Source organism: Hippocampus bargibanti, linkage group LG15 (assembly GCF_051943395.1).
Source record: "Hippocampus bargibanti isolate YZ-2025 linkage group LG15, ASM5194339v1, whole genome shotgun sequence".
In the NCBI taxonomy this organism is placed as follows: domain Eukaryota; kingdom Metazoa; phylum Chordata; class Actinopteri; order Syngnathiformes; family Syngnathidae; genus Hippocampus; species Hippocampus bargibanti.
The window spans coordinates 1,047,913-1,066,415 of record NC_142748.1 but is presented as its reverse complement, the minus strand read 5'-3'; the positions used below and the strand labels follow the sequence as shown (position 1 = coordinate 1,066,415).

Here is an 18,503-nt window from a genome sequence, read left to right as displayed (position 1 = left end):
GGTCACCTCCTTTTTCGGTCAAACAGAGTTCACCTTGCATCCAATGGCGGGAATGACAAAAAAACAAACGGAACTGTCACGATAGCATGATCGTTCCCCATCCACAAGAACTCACCTCGTCTCTCAAACGGATGCAGGCTATACAAATCGACTATTTCCCACTCCCCCTTCCACAGCTTTTGTGTTGAAAGCAATTGTAGCTGTGGGGTTTCATTCATTTAGTTATCATTTTAATTTAGACTATTTCTGTTTTGTATTCTTTTTATTTCCTTCATAATCAGAATAAGAAAGGCTATAATAATCCCACAATGGGGCAATATGTATTCCGCAGCAGCAAAAGAATGAGGGTGGGGGGATGAAAAGATTAAAAAAAAAAAAACCACACAAACTGTACATAGTGCAAATATAAGATTATGAGAATACAGTAAAGTCTCGTTATATCGATATTCAAGGGAGTCCGAAAAAATATCGATATAACCGGGACTATTGATATATCCGATATCGATATAACGAGACTTTACTGTATAAGAAAACTAACTAAACTAACTAAAGAAAATGGAACTGTACAGTGAGACCTCAACTTACGAACTTAATTGGTTCCCAGACAGACTGTAAGGCGAAAAGTGTGTATCTCAAAAAACAATTTCCCATAGGAAACCATTAAAATGGGAATAATCCGTTCCAGGGTTTCCATAAAATATACTTTTTCACTAAATAAGCCTTAAAACTACACACAACATACCTTATTCTGGGACGCCTTATTATATATACCTTATTCTGGGATGCCAAGTCACACAAACGCCCATCTCGTTCGTGTTTTCCGATGATCGACCGTAATTTTCTTTTGTGTCCTCTTCGGCTTAACACTAACCAGTGGTGGGGTCTTTTTCGGCTGCATAAAAAGCAAAAATATCCACTCGAAAACAAACCACGTCTGCACTGAGTGCACTCAAAGAAAGTGGGTGAGGAAAACAAGCCCGCCTGCCACAGTAGCGCTGTTGGACCGTGTAGTTTGGTGTTCTTCCGCCGAAAACTCCGTGTGTTTCTCGAAAACTAGTTCGTATGCCAAGATTATATTCTCCCGAATTTAATGTTCGTAAACTAAAGCGTTCGTAAACTGAGGTATCACTGTACACTGAAGATCGCTGTATTTGGCTGTCATGTTAATGTTAGAGTAACATGGTAGAAGGAAATGTTGATAATTAATGATTTGGTAGGAAAGAAAGTTCCCAAAATATCCAATCACAGTCAAAACAAAAAAAGGGGCAGAAGGGAACAATACATAATAAGACTGGGAGAAAATGACCTCTGACTGAACCTGCAATTGAACTTCTGCCTTGCTGCCAGTTGGACTCATCTCATCCTCTTCCAGGACGCCGCATTGGAAAATGCGGTAGAGTGTGAAAGAGGCAAGCTGCTTCGTGGCATCCAGCCCAATGGAGGTGTGGGACAAGTTGTTTGGTTTTGTCAAACGCAACACTGCTTAATGCCCTCGGGTTATTATTATTTAAGTGGCGAAAGCCAAGCCATGTTTGCCAGTTTGTCGCTAACTTTGTGTGTTTGGTGCGGAGGAAGTCAGTCATGTTTTCACAGGGCCTTTAAAACATTGCTGTTTAAAGGACAACCGATGCCTCCGGACAAGTTGTGTCCATAATTTGTCAAATCACTTCAAATGACTTCTACTGAGCGTATTTTACAAAGATTCCACGGCATATATATAGCTATCATTTACGTTTTAAGACTCGCGCTGAATATTCAGGAAGTCTTGTTTTCGAGTTGGTGACAATTCCTGTCGTGACGTCACGTCAGGAACGCCCCTGACCGAGAAAGCGACACACAATGCATTTTGGGTACTTTGTTTGATCTGAAAACTCCGTGTTGATGGCGAAATTAGAACACATAAATAACGCGATGGTCAATCGTTGTGTGTTGCACCAAGACTACTATTTGATACTATTTGACACAAATTCCCAGCAGGCAAATCAGCCCATTTCCAACGGAGCTTGGACGCCATCTTGTGCATTTTCTAGGACGCTACATTGGTTTCATTGACGGCTCGAATTGATACGGAAGGACTTCTTGAATCGATTGCAAACATGTATGCTTTCCTCTTCAGAACTATTTGACTCATATTCATAACTGGATGTGTAACAAGAAAGCATCTTCTCCGAATCTGAAGCCATTGTTTTGATTCTCGAGCAAGGCATGACGTCCTGGTGTGACGTCACGAACAAGGGGGCTTCTGAAAATGAAACTTTCTGAGGTCATTTTGAAGGAGTTTTGGGACACTTTAAGTCGTTTTTATTGGTGTTTTGCATTTGACTAAAAATATCAGCCTGCGTGTCTTGGGTATTTTAAATGCTATAAAACGTTTTTCTGATGTCATTTAGGAAACAAAAAATGGTGTTGGTTGTCTTTTAAATGACTCCTAAATGGCTGCCCTAACACAAACACGTTTCTTACTAGTAACTAGTTAGCTAGTAACAAAGTTCGCTTAAAACAGAACAATGACTAATGTCTGACAAGATGTCTGTTTCTCCTCTCTAAAAATTCATCAACATAATTGTGAGGAATTTTAATGCTATAGTACTTCAACATTTTTGTTCCAGAAAGTTAGCATAAAGATATAGTTAGCATGTTTTTTTTTTTCTTTTGAAATGCGTAAAATAGTTAATTGATGCTCGTACCTGATCACGATGTGCGCTTGTCTGTTGTTAGGACAAAACTTCCGACCATTGTTGAGATGTGCCCTTCGACAGAGAAGATAATAGTGAATAGATAATAGTGACAAAAAGCCCCAGTTTACCTGATATCACAGTCTTTCAAAAAAAATATTAAACCTAAAAACAAGAGGTATATTTATTCTCAATGTGTGTCCTAACAATGCTGTTTGTGTTCAGCGGTGGATATATAGGCATTTTAAAAAAAAAAGAAAGACAATAAGATATTATTGTATGTGCTAACATAAAGTTAGCGAATTAATCAATTAGCTTAGCACTTCCGATGAAGTAAATGCATGTTTTTTTTTCTTTCCTTCAGTTTTTGTTGAGTTGTGTGTGCGCTTGAAATAAAATGTATTATTATATGTACATGCGCTGATTGTTTCCGGTTAGTTTTGTGTCTTTATTTCTGTGTAAATAAATTAGCTTGGATTGTTCTTTGGTTTCTGACCATGTTAGCCAAGGTTGATAATAGAAACCGATGCTTGAAAGCCACTTCAACTTCACAACAGCAGGGGGAGTAGTAGTCCAGAGGGGGGTAAAAAAAAACAAACAAAATAATAATTTATTCTCAATACTTTAATACTTTTTATATATTCTAGAGTGATACATCGGTTTACGAACACTTTAGAGAAGGAACTTTTTGCTTTACGAACATTAAATTCGTGAGAATATAATCTTGGCATACAAACCAGTTTTCAGGAAACAAACATAGCGCCACAATGGCTCCACACACCCTTTCTCTGAGTGCATACGTGGCATACGTGGTTTGCTATCGAGTGGATACTTTTTGTGACCGAAAAACACCTCACCACAGGCTAGTGTTCAGCCAAAGAGGACACAAAACAAAATTACAGTCGAGCAAAGAAGATCATCGAAAAACATGAACAAGGTGTGTGTTTGTGTGACATAGCGTCTCAGTACCAGTATGCTAAGTCGACCATTGCTACATGTGGCTAAGGGTGTTTCTGTGTTGTCTAAGGCAATAAAAGAGGTTGAAAAACGTCTGTTGATTTGGATTAACAGAAATCAGCTAGCAGGGGACATTGTGAGTGAGGGTATTCTCGCCGAGAAAGCACGGCAACTTCACTCGGATATCGTCAAGAGGCAACTACATCAACGACCATCACAAAGGTAAATAAAACGACTTTATTATACAGTACAGTTTATTTCTTTAATTACAATACAATAGCACATTTAGTATACATAAATTAAGGTATATTTTGAGTAGTTTTAAAGCTTATTTAGTTGAAAATTGTGTTTTATGGGGACCTGAAAACGGATAATTCTCATTTTTAATGGTTTCCTATGGGAAATTAATGTTTGGAAGACACACTTTTCGCCTTGCACACACTTTCTGGGAACCAATTAAGCTCGTAAACTGAGGTATCACTTTATTTTACTTCTCTCTCACATATGTACACATTTTAAAATGAGGGTTTTGCATTCATATGTAGAAATGGGGGGGGGGGGTCGTACAAAGGACAAAAACAGACAGGCAGTCTCTCGTCTGCCCTTAACTTAAACCTGTCACACTCACGTGCACACGCACACACACACGCGCACACACACACACACACACACACACACACACACACACACACACACACACACACACACACACACACACACACACACACACACACACACACACACACACACTTCTCCTCTCGTTCCCCTCTGCCCTCAACTTAAACCCTCACCCCAATCTTACCCCAGCCATTTCAACCTAGTCTAACCCCTACACATCCAACAGTCGTTGCCCCATTACCTATCACCCACCCACCTCTACACACACACACACACACACACACACACACACACACACACACACACACACACACACACACACACACACACACACACACACACACACACACACACACACGCACACACGTTTCTTTGTCCGATATCTTTTGGAAACAACGGCATGTGTGAAAGTGCCTTTCACACTGTGGTATCAAAGTACAGACTAATGTGTTTGCGTGAAGACTAAACCAACATTTGGTGGCCTGATTGATACAACATTGATAAATGGCGCTTTGAGAATGGCGGATAAAACCGATGGGACATATTTTGGAAAGGTGATTGCAGTACATACCTGTACATACTCTGTATCTCGGCCTAATAATAATACAGTAAAGTCTCATTATATGGATATTCTCGGGAGTCCGAAAAATATCGATATAACCAGGACTATCGATATATCCGACCCTGCGCGCATGTAATTTTCTCCTTGCGTTCATAGAAATAGTATCGTAATAAGCGGTACTATCGATATAACGAGACTTTACTGTATTTAAAGCTGCTCTCATTTATTTTAGTCAAAAAATGGACAATAAATCATTTTGGTGAAAAATGATATTTTTATTATTATGTATATACAGATATACAGATGCCAGCTCGCTCGGTCGATCTATCATCCGATCGATAGATATGTATATATGAATAGTTATACATTGGCTTACGAACTTAATTGGTTACCAGAAAGTGTGTGGAAGGTGAAAAGTGTGTATTCCAAACATTAATTTCCCATAGGAAACCATTAAAATGAGAATAATCCATTCCCAGGTCAACATAAAACATAATATTTAACAAAATAAGCCTTAAAACTACACACAATATACCTTATTTTATGTATAATAAATGTGCTATGGTATTGTAGTTAAAGAAATAAACTGTACGGTATAATATAGTTATTTTAGTGACCTTTGTGATGGTCGTTGATGGCTTGATGGAATGGATAGCTTTTTGGATAAAATGAGCTCTGGGTTGTACATCTTAGAAGTTGTGATATTGCAACAGCAACACATGCAGGCAGACACACTGGAAACTTCATTAATAGCTGGTTCCATTGCTTGTATGTTCTTTACAAATTGTACAGATGGCTTGTGCGGGTTATTTGTGGAGCCTGATTGGTGGGATATTTTAACCTTGCAGTCTAGACTTTGCCTTTGAACTAGCAATAACGTTGGAACAAGTCCAATTTTTACTGTTCAAACGTTCGTAAGGCGAAAAGTTCGTTAGCTAAAGCGTTCGTAAGCCGAGGTATCACTGTATGGATGAGTTTTAAATTTATGGCATCATGTATTTTTCAGATATATCGTAGTTTAATAGCAAATATTAAATCGCAGTTTTTTGCTTTTGAAGGCAAATCACATTTTGGGGAAAAAAGTACATTATAGTTTTTTTTTTTGCTTTTTAAGCTAAATCATGAGTCAAAAATAAAGATGACGGCATAATAGTATTTTTAGTCACTTCATCAGTTTAAGATAGATACAGCATGGGTATTTTTTAAGTACATATATTATTTTCAAAGGAAATCCAAAGCTGCCAATCAAAACATATAAAGAATAGAAGTTCAGATATCTTCTTTCATGTGATATGAAAAAAATGGCAGAAGAAAATTCAGCACGGGGGAAAAAAAAAGATTGTCTGCGGCAAAAGCTGGCTCAGTTGCTCAGTGATAACAACACGCACCTGTGGTTCACTTTTACAAGGTGCAAACGCATCACCCAAATGGAAGATTGCCGCACACACACATACTCACACACACTTGTAGCCAGCTGTTGTTAGCGAGCCTGGTGCGAGTTCATGATGGTGAAGACACGGCAGGGGGGCTGTGACCTCCACACACTGCAATCTGATCGTGGAGGCAGGGCGGGAGGCCGCAGCATGTGTCTGATGTTGAACTTTATTCTGGGCCTCTCTTTGAGGTAAGAAAACTCACAATATTGTCAGAAAAGGTTTTATTAGACAGTGATACCTTGGCTTACGAACGCCTTGGTTTACGAACTTTTCACGAGAATTTAATCTAACCCGCACAAGCCATCTGTGCACTTGATGCAAAAAGCTATCCACCCAGCTAAACAGAACACAATTGATGAGGAACTAGATACAATTATCGCAGAGAAAGCACGGCGACTTCACTCGGATATCGGAAACCTGGAAGTTCGTCATCCATTGATGATTTCAAGGCTAGCCACGGATGGTTCGAGAACTTTAAGTGTCGTACAGGGATTCATAGTGTCATTCGTCATTGTGAGGCAGCCACTTGTGACGATAAAGCTGCCAAAGCTTACAGGGAATCGTTCCTCAAGATGGTGGAAGAAGGGGGCGGGGCTACGTTCCTCATCAAGTGTTTAATGCTGATGAAAGCGGCCATTCCATCAAGCCATCAACGACCATCATAAAGGTAAATAAAACCACTTTATTATATAGTATAATTTATTTCTTTAATTGTAATACCATAGCATGTTTATTATACATAAAATAAGGTATATTTTGTGTAGTTTTAAGGCTTAGAAAATTAGAAAGTAGAAAATTATGTTTTACGGCGACCTGGGAACAGATTATTCTCATTTTAATGGTTTCCTATGGGAAATTAATTTTTGGGACACACACTTTTCACCTCACACACTCTGTCTGGGAACCAATTTAGTTCATAAGCCAATGTATCACTGTATGATATGATAATATTTCCATTTCCATTATTTTCTATGGGACAAGCTGTTTCGCAATCCGATTCAGAGGGTAAACAGTGTCACGGAACCGTTTGAGATTCAAGATTCCAATTGTGATTATTTGTGAACTACTATATTACAGGCCATATACAATGAAGTGAGGCGGTGTGTGTGGTCCATAGCGTTCTGCAGGTACATGCGTATTGTACTGCTTGTCATTGCTTTGTCACTCCAAGGCTTTGGACTCAGACAGGGAGGAGTAGCAGGAAGCTGCCCGCTGTCGACACCCACGATTTATGACACCTCGTCTTTCTTTGAAGAAGCGCTCCTGTTTGTACACATTGAGGGGATATCGCTGTCACTCTTATGAGTTCCGAATGGAACGGCGACACCGCACACGCTCATTTCTACAAGAACTGATATTTATATTTTGCATGGCATGTGAAATGGACATGGACATAAATGCAGTATGCTAACTACTTTTCCGCAATGTTATTTTAAGTCAGGACATTTCGTTGTGGCGGGGTTTACATTGCAAGTGACCTAAAGCTGAACCCACGAAGACACAACCACTCCTTGTATTTTGAATGCGTGCGCACACACACACACACACACCGACGCTAATGTGTTATTGGGCTAAAAAAGACATGAAAACAAGAGACACGGCAGGCAGCTCAAAAGTGATAAGGAGAAGTTTCCCAAAACGGGGAATGAAATAGTACACATTTGGGAATGGATGAATGGAAATTAAAATCAAATTGGTCGCCAGAGTCGAAAAGAAAATGAGGGAGAAGGAAGGATAAGAAAGAAGAGCTCACGAATGACCTCTGCCTGAACTCAGTGGTGAACTACTGCCTCCATGTACTCCAGTTAACCTATCACACACACACACATATACGCTCACACGGACTTTAGACGTATATATAATGGGGACCAGGATAATATGTGTTTCCAGTTAAGCTTTGAAAGTATGAATGGGCGCTGATCCCAGTATTTGTCACGTCAGCACTGACTTCTGTCTCTCGCACAATACATACAAGAGCAGTGATGTAGCTATCTATTAGCTCTAGTGCTAGCTATCAATCTATAAGCTATTTATTAACTCTCGAGTAGTATTTCATAATTCCACTCTAGGCTGATTTTTTTATTATTATCGATACATTAACTCATTCACAAATTTATTCGGGAATTGAAAATATGATGTAGAGCTCCATTCCTGAATTTGTTCAGGTTTTGTTTCTTCATGCTTGGGTGCAGATAATTGTGTATCAGCTAACTAGCTAACTATTAACTATATAGCTATCTAGGTGGCTTGCTATCTATGGCTACAAGCTGGCTAGCTATTAGCTATATATTGGCTTGCTAGCTAGCTAGCTTTCTATCTATTTGAGTTACTTCCGGGTTAAGTGAACGCTGGCGCGTGTGGCTACCGCCGCTCACCCACAGAAAAACTGTGACTGTAAAGTGACCTTGAGAGTTTTGAAAGGCGCTTATAAATCAAATGTATTATTTATTGTTCTTATTCTTATTATTGTGATTATTAGCTATCTAGCTAGCTTTCTGTCTATTTGAGAGTTGAGTGAACGCTGGCGCGTGTGGCTGCCGCCGCTCACCCACAAAAAAACTGTGACTGTAAAGTGACCTTGAGAGTTTTGAAAGGCGCTTATAAATCAAATGTATTATTTATTGTTCTTATTCTTATTATTGTGATTATTAGCTATCTAGCTAGCTTTCTGTCTATTTGAGAGTTGAGTGAACGCTGGCGCGTGTGGCTACCGCCGCTCACCCACAAAAAAACTGTGACTGTAAAGTGACCTTGAGAGTTTTGAAAGGCGCTTATAAATCAAATGTATTATTTATTGTTCTTATTCTTATTATTGTGATTATTAGCTATCTAGCTAGCTTTCTGTCTATTTGAGAGTTGAGTGAACGCTGGCGCGTGTGGCTACCGCCGCTCACCCACAAAAAAACTGTGACTGTAAAGTGACCTTGAGAGTTTTGAAAGGCGCTTATAAATAAATGTATTATTATTATTATGTTTGATATTTATGCAGCTATCCTTTTTTTTAAAAATGGGGCGATTGAATCAAAATTGGAAATGGAGAACAATGAAGAGAGATTGTACACCTGCACGGATGTGTGTTTAACATCAGGTTAAAAGTAACACTTTTATGCATCGCGATAAGCTTTCCATGGTAGTTACCACTGTCCCTCAAAGGGTAAAAAAACATTTAAAATGTATTTATTCTTTTTTTGTGTTTCAAAACTGCAAAAGGTAAACCAGCTAATAATTTCAAAATGGCTGTTATGACACCTACAATTTTCTTCTCTAACAATACATTGGGAGAGTAAAAGTCCCTCTGTTCTTCAAACAAATATTTAATGACAACAACGAATATTATTACACATGAATATTGAGTGAATTTATAATAGCTGTTATTCATTTTAGCTGTGTTCTTTGGATTAAGCATTTTGAACACATGTAGCAATTCTGTATAGTATTTTTGTTTGCTATGTTGCTGTGCGTGCATATCACTGACAAGTATAGTTTGGATCATCCTTAATTGATAAATGCACGAATGCAAAAAAAAACAAAAAAACAATTCAACTCAGTGCTATCAAACTTACAATAGTTTGGTGGTGGTCAATGCTGGTACTTACCAATGTTGTAATAGTAGACGTTTTCACTACATTTTGTTTGATAGTTGTAGTTTTTTTCTATAATGCTGTTTCGTTTTAATTCGTTTCACAAATATTAGTGAAACGTCCGAGTTTAGAGGCGTAATAAATCTCTCCAAATAATTTTTAGATGCTTAATAAATGCCTCCAAACGTATATTTTACTTTTCAACATGCGACAAACGTCGCCTTTTTTTTACGTCACAACAAACTAGGCATGACAAGCAGAGACCAGAGTACATAAAACTGACGCCTGAGCCGAAATTCGATTTCTTTTTTTCAATAAGAATTGATGCATGGCTGTTCGTCTCCATGTGCCCAGGGATTGGCTGGCAACTGGTTCAGGGTGTCCCCCGCCGAGTGCCCGAAGACAGCTGGGATAGGCTCCAGCACCCAACGCCCTGATCCCCCTCGTAATGTATTTTCTTCAATATCGAAATAGAACAGCACTTATAATAAGAGCACAGAAGTCTTGTTAGACTTTTAACAAAAGACCACAAAACAAATGCACGGCACATTTATTTGTTTGCTTTACTACACAAGAAATAAATAATATTTCAAACGTGTATAGTTTTATTTCGTGAAATTTATCAATTCCATCTGCTTTATTTGGTTTTGTAGTCCGTTTTTTTTAAACGAGTATAATTTAATGACACGGCGCAAAGGACGGAATTACGCTGCCATCTAGTGGCGATGATGTGAAAATGCAAACGTGGAGTCCGAGTAACATGCAATACAATCAATACATATTGATCTGATTTAATAGCTTAACCACAGAATATCGACTTTTTTTTAAACACCAACATTTTTAGTCAGTGAGACGTCATTTTTATGTTCAACAACGAATGTTATCAAATCTTTTTTTTGTCTGATATTGGATTGGATGTACCTTTATTTGTCTCACAGCGGAGAAAATTACATTTCACAGCAGCAAAGTTATGAAAGGAAGAGGAAAGGAAAGAAAGAAGTAGAAAAACGAAATACAGGAGCTGCTGGAAAAGGCAGCCGCTCTCGCGGCGCCATCTTGAAGTCAAAAATACAAAAAAAAAAAAACTACATTAACTATGACAACACAAAGACACAGAGAGTCAATCATTCTTCAGCAGTTGCTGTACCTTCTTTGTGACATGAAGTGTGACATGATTAAAATGGAAAAAAAAACGTTTGAATCTGCCCCATTGCCGTCCGTCTCTGCTGAATCCACATCACTGAAGAAAGAAGACAAGATTTTTTTGTTTGTTTGATAAATCCATTTTAATGGAAAATGTAAAACCCCATTTGGACTTCATTTTACAAAGTATGATAACACACTTGAAAATTTTTAAATTGAAGCAAGACGTGTTTTATAAAAATACCTCAGTCAATGTATATATATGTATATATTTACACTGTTTTTTTTTAATTACCGTATTTTTTTAACTTCAGAAGTTCAACGTAGTAAATCTCGGAAACAAATGAAAATGAATTACTTTCTTAAATAAATTACATCTTTTTTTTGTCTGTTTTACAGGGAATATTTTTTTTTTCATAAAATGCAAAACTGTATGAGCAACTATTTTTTTCTGTACATAATACAACTTTAGACAATCTTTACAACAGTTTGGCAGTTTATCTTTAAAAAAAAAGTATTTATGGCATGAGGACATTAGCATTTTCCAAAGTTACAGGCATTAGCTGGTGCGCGTGTGTGTCCTCCATCACAGTAGAACCGTTTAACAACTGAAAACTATATCGAGCAAAACCAAGGGAAGGGGAACTGTACAAGTCACTTTTTACATCAATGTTTTTTTTGTGTGTCATTAAACATCACTTTTACACAAAACTACAAAATAAATACATCTTCACAGAGGAAAAACAAAGTGACGCAAAAAAAAAAAAAAAAAAAAGAGGGGCTGCTGACTTGACGTATTCAGCTGATGATTTTTGCATTGCATTCCCTCGATCCCCTCACATTTTTTTTTTCTTGTATTTTTAAGAGGCGGGAGGGCGATTCCCTCCACCCACCACACCGTTGACCATCAAAAATGATGATCCTGAAGTTGCTTGCTGCTGGTGATGATTTGTAATCAGCAAAAAAAAAAAAGAAAAAAAAAAAAACAAAAACAATCAAGAAATGTACTGTATGTATGTATGTATGTATGTATGTATGTATGTATGTATGTATGTATGTATGTATGTATGTATGTATGTATGTATGTATGTATGTATGTATGTATGTATGTATGTATGTATGTATGTATGTATGTATGTATGTATGTATGTATGTATGTATGTATGTATGTATGTATGTATGTATGTATGTATGTATGTATGTATGTATGTATGTATGTATGTATGTATGTATGTATGTATGTATGTATGTATGTATGTATGTATGTATGTATGTATGTATGTATGTATGTATGTATGTATGTATGTATGTATGTATGTATGTATGTATGTATGTATGTATGTATGTATGTATGTATGTATGTATGTATGTATGTATGTATGTATGTATGTATGTATGTATGTATGTATGTATGTATGTATGTATGTATGTATGTATGTATGTATGTATGTATGTATGTATGTATGTATGTATGTATGTATGTATATGTATGTATGTATGTATGTATGTATGTATGTATGTATGTATGTATGTATGTATGTATGTATGTATGTATGTATGTATGTATGTATGTATGTATGTATGTATGTATGTATGTATGTATGTATGTATGTATGTATGTATGTATGTATGTATGTATGTATGTATGTATGTATGTATGTATGTATGTATGTATGTATGTATGTATGTATGTATGTATGTATGTATGTATGTATGTATGTATGTATGTATGTATGTATGTATGTATGTATGTATGTATGTATGTATGTATGTATGTATGTATGTATGTATGTATGTATGTATGTATGTATGTATGTATGTATGTATGTATGTATGTATGTATGTATGTATGTATGTATGTATGTATGTATGTATGTATGTATGTATGTATGTATGTATGTATGTATGTATGTATGTATGTATGTATGTATGTATGTATGTATGTATGTATGTATGTATGTATGTATGTATGTATGTATGTATGTATGTATGTATGTATGTATGTATGTATGTATGTATGTATGTATGTATGTATGTATGTATGTATGTATGTATGTATGTATGTATGTATGTATGTATGTATGTATGTATGTATGTATGTATGTATGTATGTATGTATGTATGTATGTATGTATGTATGTATGTATGTATGTATGTATGTATGTATGTATGTATGTATGTATGTATGTATGTATGTATGTATGTATGTATGTATGTATGTATGTATGTATGTATGTATGTATGTATGTATGTATGTATGTATGTATGTATGTATGTATGTATGTATGTATGTATGTATGTATGTATGTATGTATGTATGTATGTATGTATGTATGTATGTATGTATGTATGTATGTATGTATGTATGTATGTATGTATGTATGTATGTATGTATGTATGTATGTATGTATGTATGTATGTATGTATGTATGTATGTATGTATGTATGTATGTATGTATGTATGTATGTATGTATGTCTGGGCTCTTGCTGCAGATTTTAACCTGTGGTTGGAACGTAGCACCTTCAGTCAGTCCAGCTGCCCCAAAGCAAGCACTTGGGCTCATGTGACAGTCGCACTTTAGAAGTCAGTGGCTATGATAAGGCTCCCAGCCATCTTTTTCATAACATTCTGTTTATTTATTTATGTATTTATTTATTTATTCGCTCCCCCCCCACACCCTTACCTTGTCTTGATGATCAAAACCACAGTGGATGGTTTGCACCCCGCCCTGTCCAGTAGCCCCGCCTCATTTTGAGTTTCAGCTCTTGGCACAAAAGGTTTTAAGGGGGTCGGCGGCGGGTTAACCTTTCAGCCAGCGACGTCAAGCAAACCGGGGTATCACGTGACATCTCGACTCCCGATAGTCTTCTCCGGCAAGTTACATGCTATGAGTTTTCTTCTTCCTCCTCCTCGTCCTCCTCCGAAACGCTTCTTTTCAACGAGCTCACAGCCTCCTTCACGCAGTGGTACAGGATGTTCTTCACCTGTGGGGGGAGAACAAGGAACATTGGGTTCATCACGACCACAATTTCAAAAGGTGCTCATTTTCTAACAATAATGCCAGAAGCGGATGGATGGATGGATGGATAGATGGATAGATAGATAGATAGATAGATAGATAGATAGATAGATAGATAGATAGATAGATAGATAGATAGATAGATAGATAGATAGATAGATAGATAGATAGATAGCTAGGTAGGTAGGTAGCTAGCTAGCTACCTAGCTAGCTAGGTAGGTAGCTAGGTAGCTAGCTAGCTAGGTAGGTAGCTAGGTAGGTAGCTAGGTAGCTAGGTAGGTAGCTAGCTAGGTAGCTAGCTAGGTAGGTAGGTAACTAGCTAGGTAGGTAGCTAGGTAGCTAGCTAGCTAGGTAGGTAGGTAGCTAGCTAGGTAGCTAGCTAGCTAGGTAGCTACCTAGCTAGCTAGCGAGGTAGCTAGATAGATAGATAGATAGATAGATAGGTAGCTAGCTAGGTAGGTAGCTAGCTAGGTAGCTAGCTAGCTAGCTACCTAACTAGCGAGGTAGCTAGATAGATAGATAGATAGATAGATAGATAGGTAGGTAGCTAGCTAGCTAGCTAGGTAGGTAGCTAGCTAGCTAGGTAGCTAGGTAGGTACCTAGCTACATAGCTAGATAGATAGATAGATAGATAGATAGATAGATAGATAGATAGATAGATAGGTAGGTAGCTAGCTAGGTAGGTAGCTAGGTAGCTAGGTAGGTAGCTAGGTAGCTAGCTAGCTACATAGATAGATAGATAGATAGCTAGCTAGCTACCTAACTAGCGAGGTAGCTAGATAGATAGATAGATAGATAGATAGATAGATAGATAGATAGATAGATAGATAGATAGATAGATAGATAGATAGATAGGTAGCTAGCTAGCTAGGTAGGTAGCTAGCTAGCTAGGTAGCTAGGTAGGTAGGTAGCTAGGTAGCTAGCTAGGTAGGTACCTAGCTACATAGCTAGATAGATAGATAGATAGATAGATAGATAGATAGACAGGTAGGTAGGTAGCTAGCTAGGTAGGTAGCTAGGTAGCTAGGTAGGTAGCTAGGTAGCTAGCTAGCTACATAGATAGATAGATAGATAGATAGATAGATAGGTAGGTAGCTAGCTAGGTAGCTAGGTAGGTAGGTAGCTAGGTAGGAGGGTGGCTTGCTAGGTAGCTAGCTAGCTACATAGATAGATAGATAGATAGATAGATAGATAGATAGATAGATAGATAGATAGATAGATAGATAGATAGATAGATAGATAGATAGATAGATAGATAGATAGATAGATAGATAGATAGATAGATAGATAGATAGATAGAAAGAGGGTAGGTAGGTAGGTAGGCAGGTAGGTAGTTAGTTTGAGTACCCGGGCTATGAAAGTGAGCAGCAGCCAAATTCTTTTGCCATATTCACCTGCAGTTTGTCTTCGTAGTTAACTTCTTCATGGTTGGGTCTGAGCTGCTGGGTCAGGTGGAAGGAGTTGACCACATGCTCAGGAGACACAAAGTCATTGATGACCTGGACGCAGCTGTGGAGGTTCTGGACCTGATGGGAAAGGTGAGCCAAGGTTAGCAATACCATTGCGATCCAACCAATGAGGCAAAGTGCGGCTGTGCGTGCCGACCTGATAAATAGAACCGGCCGGTATGAGAACGCAGTCGCCCAAGAATTGAACGACGGTCCATCCGTGCACACCGTGTTCATCCGAAAGCCGCTGCCGCTGTTTCTTGCTCAAGTACCAACCCTGCTCTCTGATTGGATCCTGCTCAACCGAGACATCCAATCCCTGCTCCTTACAGAGCTAACGCGGTTAGCGACGGCATCGTTCAATGCAAAGAGAGAAGGGATTAAAAAAAAAAAAAAAAACAATAAGAATACAAATAAAAATAAAAATAATGCCTCTATTTTGTTATTTGAAGATGTTGGTTACCTTGTACAAGAATTCCCGGACTTTGTCCATGTCTTTGTTGAGGTAGATGTGCCACAGCGCCCCCGGTGTTTCACTTGAGTCCTTCAGCCTCTTGCGAACCCCTTCATCCAGATTGTCTTCTTCCAGGCGCTTTAACACTCCTAGACGCCGACATTTGCAAAAACAATCTGTAGACATTTTACAAGTACAGTGATGCCTCGCTTTAGCTCACGAACTTTGCGCGCACATATAATCTTGGCACACGAACACCTATTCGGCAGACGAACCGAGCCACACAGCGCCGCGGTGGCTGGCGGACTAGTTTTCCACACACCCCTCTTTGAGTGCAGATGTGGTTTGTTATCGAGTGGAGTACTTTTGCTAAAATGGGACCGGAAAAGACCCCACCACAGGCTAGCGTTAACCCGAAGAAGACATTAAAGAAAATTACGGTGGAGCAGAAGAAGGAGACCATCGAAAAACACGAGCGAGGTGTGCGTTTGTGTGATTTAGCGGCCCAGTACCAGGATGCTAAGTCGACCATTGCTACGTGTGGCTAAGGGGGTTTCTGTGTTGTCTAAGCAACTGTCTCAGGGAATAGGTTGAAAAACCTCTGTTGATTTGGATTAACGAAAAGCAGCTAGCATGGGACAGTGTGTGTGAGGGTATCATCAAGACGCAACTACATCAATGACCATCACAAAGGTAAATAAAACGACTTTATTATACAGTACAGTTTATTTCTTTAATTACAATCCAATAGCACATTTATTATACATAAAATAAGGTATATTTTGTGTCGTTTTAATGTTTATTTAGTAGAAAATTATGTTTTTTTTGGGACCTGGGAACGGATTATTCTCATTTTTAATGGTTTCATATGGGAAATAAATGTTTGGCAGATGAACTTTTCGCCTTACACACACTTTATGGGAACCAATCAAGTTCGTAAGATGTAAGGTATCACTGTATTTTACTTTTAATGAGAAGTAAACCATTCCGAATGATCCAATTTTTGTACATAATTTTTTTATTGTACCTGTTTTGGACAATACTCCATTGCCTTTGGCCACTCCGACGTATACTAAAATCGAGACCACATCTGAGACTTCAACGTGCAGGTTGGCAGTCCCAAAATCCTGGTCCTGAGATGCAGCTACACCTATAGAGTCATAAACAATGGATTAATCAAGACTTGGGATTACAAATACATTTTTGAAGACAATAACGACATATCCTATATGGATATTACCATATTTTCCGCACTACAAGGTGCTTCGGATTATAAAGTGCATCTTCAATGAAATTGTCTATTTCATATACTGTATAAGGCGCACTGCATGACAAGGCACATAGAATAAAAGCTACAAAAGTGGTTGAGATTGCGTTATGTATCCACTGGATGGAGCTATGCTAAAGGTAATACAAAACAATACAATACAATACAGCTTTGTATATATATTAAGCCTTCACAACTATAACAAAGCGCTTTACAAAACATTGAAAAATAAAACTGCATCTAAGAAATTGGAAAACTGTTGGCTTTTGGAAAATTTGAATGCTTTTAAGTGCGCCCAGAAAATACGGTCCAGGAACTCCCCAACTTACAAACGAGATTTGTTCGGAGCGGTCGTTCGTAAGGTGAATTTGTTCGTAAGTTGCTTCAGTGCTATATTTTGGATGGAATGTATGTTTAAGGCTCATATAAGTATGTTTAAGGTTTATATAAGTAAGTAACTGTAATCAGAATCAGAATCATCTTTATTGCCAAGTATGTAGAACACACAAGGAATTTGTTTCCGGTAGAACACGCTGCACTAGTATCATCATCAAAAAATTTCTAAGTGGCACTATACAGTTCCATTTGGAGAGTTAATGGCTTGGGGGAAGAAGCTGTTTAAATATCTGCTGGATTTGGTGCGCATAGATCAGGTAACGCCTGCCTGAGGGAAGTAGCTGGAAAAGGTGGTGGGCAGGGTGCGGAGGGTCCAGTAGGATTTTCCGAGCCCTAGTTTGGATTCTTGCTGTAAAAATAACCTGTATTGGTCAATACTGAAAAATACACATTTAATAAAATACGTATATGCTATATAAAGATATGTACTTTACAACTGGAGAGATTACTACGTTACTATAAAAATGTTCATCTGTACCTTTGTTCGTATTCGTAACTCAAATGTTCGTAAGTAGGGGAGTGTCTGTACTCACAAAAAGAAAAGCATATTGGGCTTTTTGCCAGACGATGTGCAAAAATGTGTCCATTCCTGTGCCAGGGTTTTTGTCATTTTCACTCAAATTGCAGGACCCACACAATATTGAGTTTTAATAATAATAATAATAATAATAATAATAATACATTTCATTTACAAGCGCCTTTCATAACTCTCAAGGTCACTTCACAGTCACAGGATAAGTTTTTCTTTGGGTGAGCAGAGGCAGCCACACGCGCCAGAGTTCACTCAACCCGGAAGTAACTCAAATAGATAGAAAACGATTTAGCTAGCTAATAGATGGCTAGCCAGATAGATATATAGCTATACAGCATATAGTCATCCAGATAGCTACTAAGCTAATAGATAGCCAGCTACACAGCTCATAGATTTCCAGCCAGATAGCTAGC

At 37.9% G+C, this 18,503-nt stretch overlaps 1 protein-coding gene and 1 long non-coding RNA gene across 3 annotated transcripts in view; both read right to left on the bottom strand.

Moving 5' to 3' along the window:
• Positions 1–824: 824 nt before the first annotated feature.
• LOC148887048 (uncharacterized) lies at positions 825–10,035 on the bottom strand. The gene is made up of 3 exons (XR_016117723.1): positions 9,845–10,035; positions 2,688–2,750; positions 825–892 (listed from the first exon to the last, which is right to left on the bottom strand). It is a non-coding gene; the product is annotated as an uncharacterized LOC148887048 (long non-coding RNA).
• A 3,345-nt stretch (positions 10,036–13,380) lies between these two features.
• The window catches only part of jmjd1cb (jumonji domain containing 1Cb), a 114,302-nt gene continuing 109,179 nt past the window's right edge, over positions 13,381–18,503 (bottom strand). For both annotated transcript variants that reach the window (XM_089014797.1, XM_089014798.1), the window contains 5 exons: positions 16,923–17,045; positions 15,905–16,044; positions 15,599–15,775; positions 15,388–15,519; positions 13,381–13,958 (listed from right to left, as the gene is read on the bottom strand). In XM_089014797.1, coding sequence (XP_088870923.1) covers positions 13,860–13,958; positions 15,388–15,519; positions 15,599–15,775; positions 15,905–16,044; positions 16,923–17,045 — 671 coding nt within the window. In that variant the 3' untranslated portion in view covers positions 13,381–13,859. The remainder of the gene's footprint in view (positions 13,959–15,387; positions 15,520–15,598; positions 15,776–15,904; positions 16,045–16,922; positions 17,046–18,503) is intronic.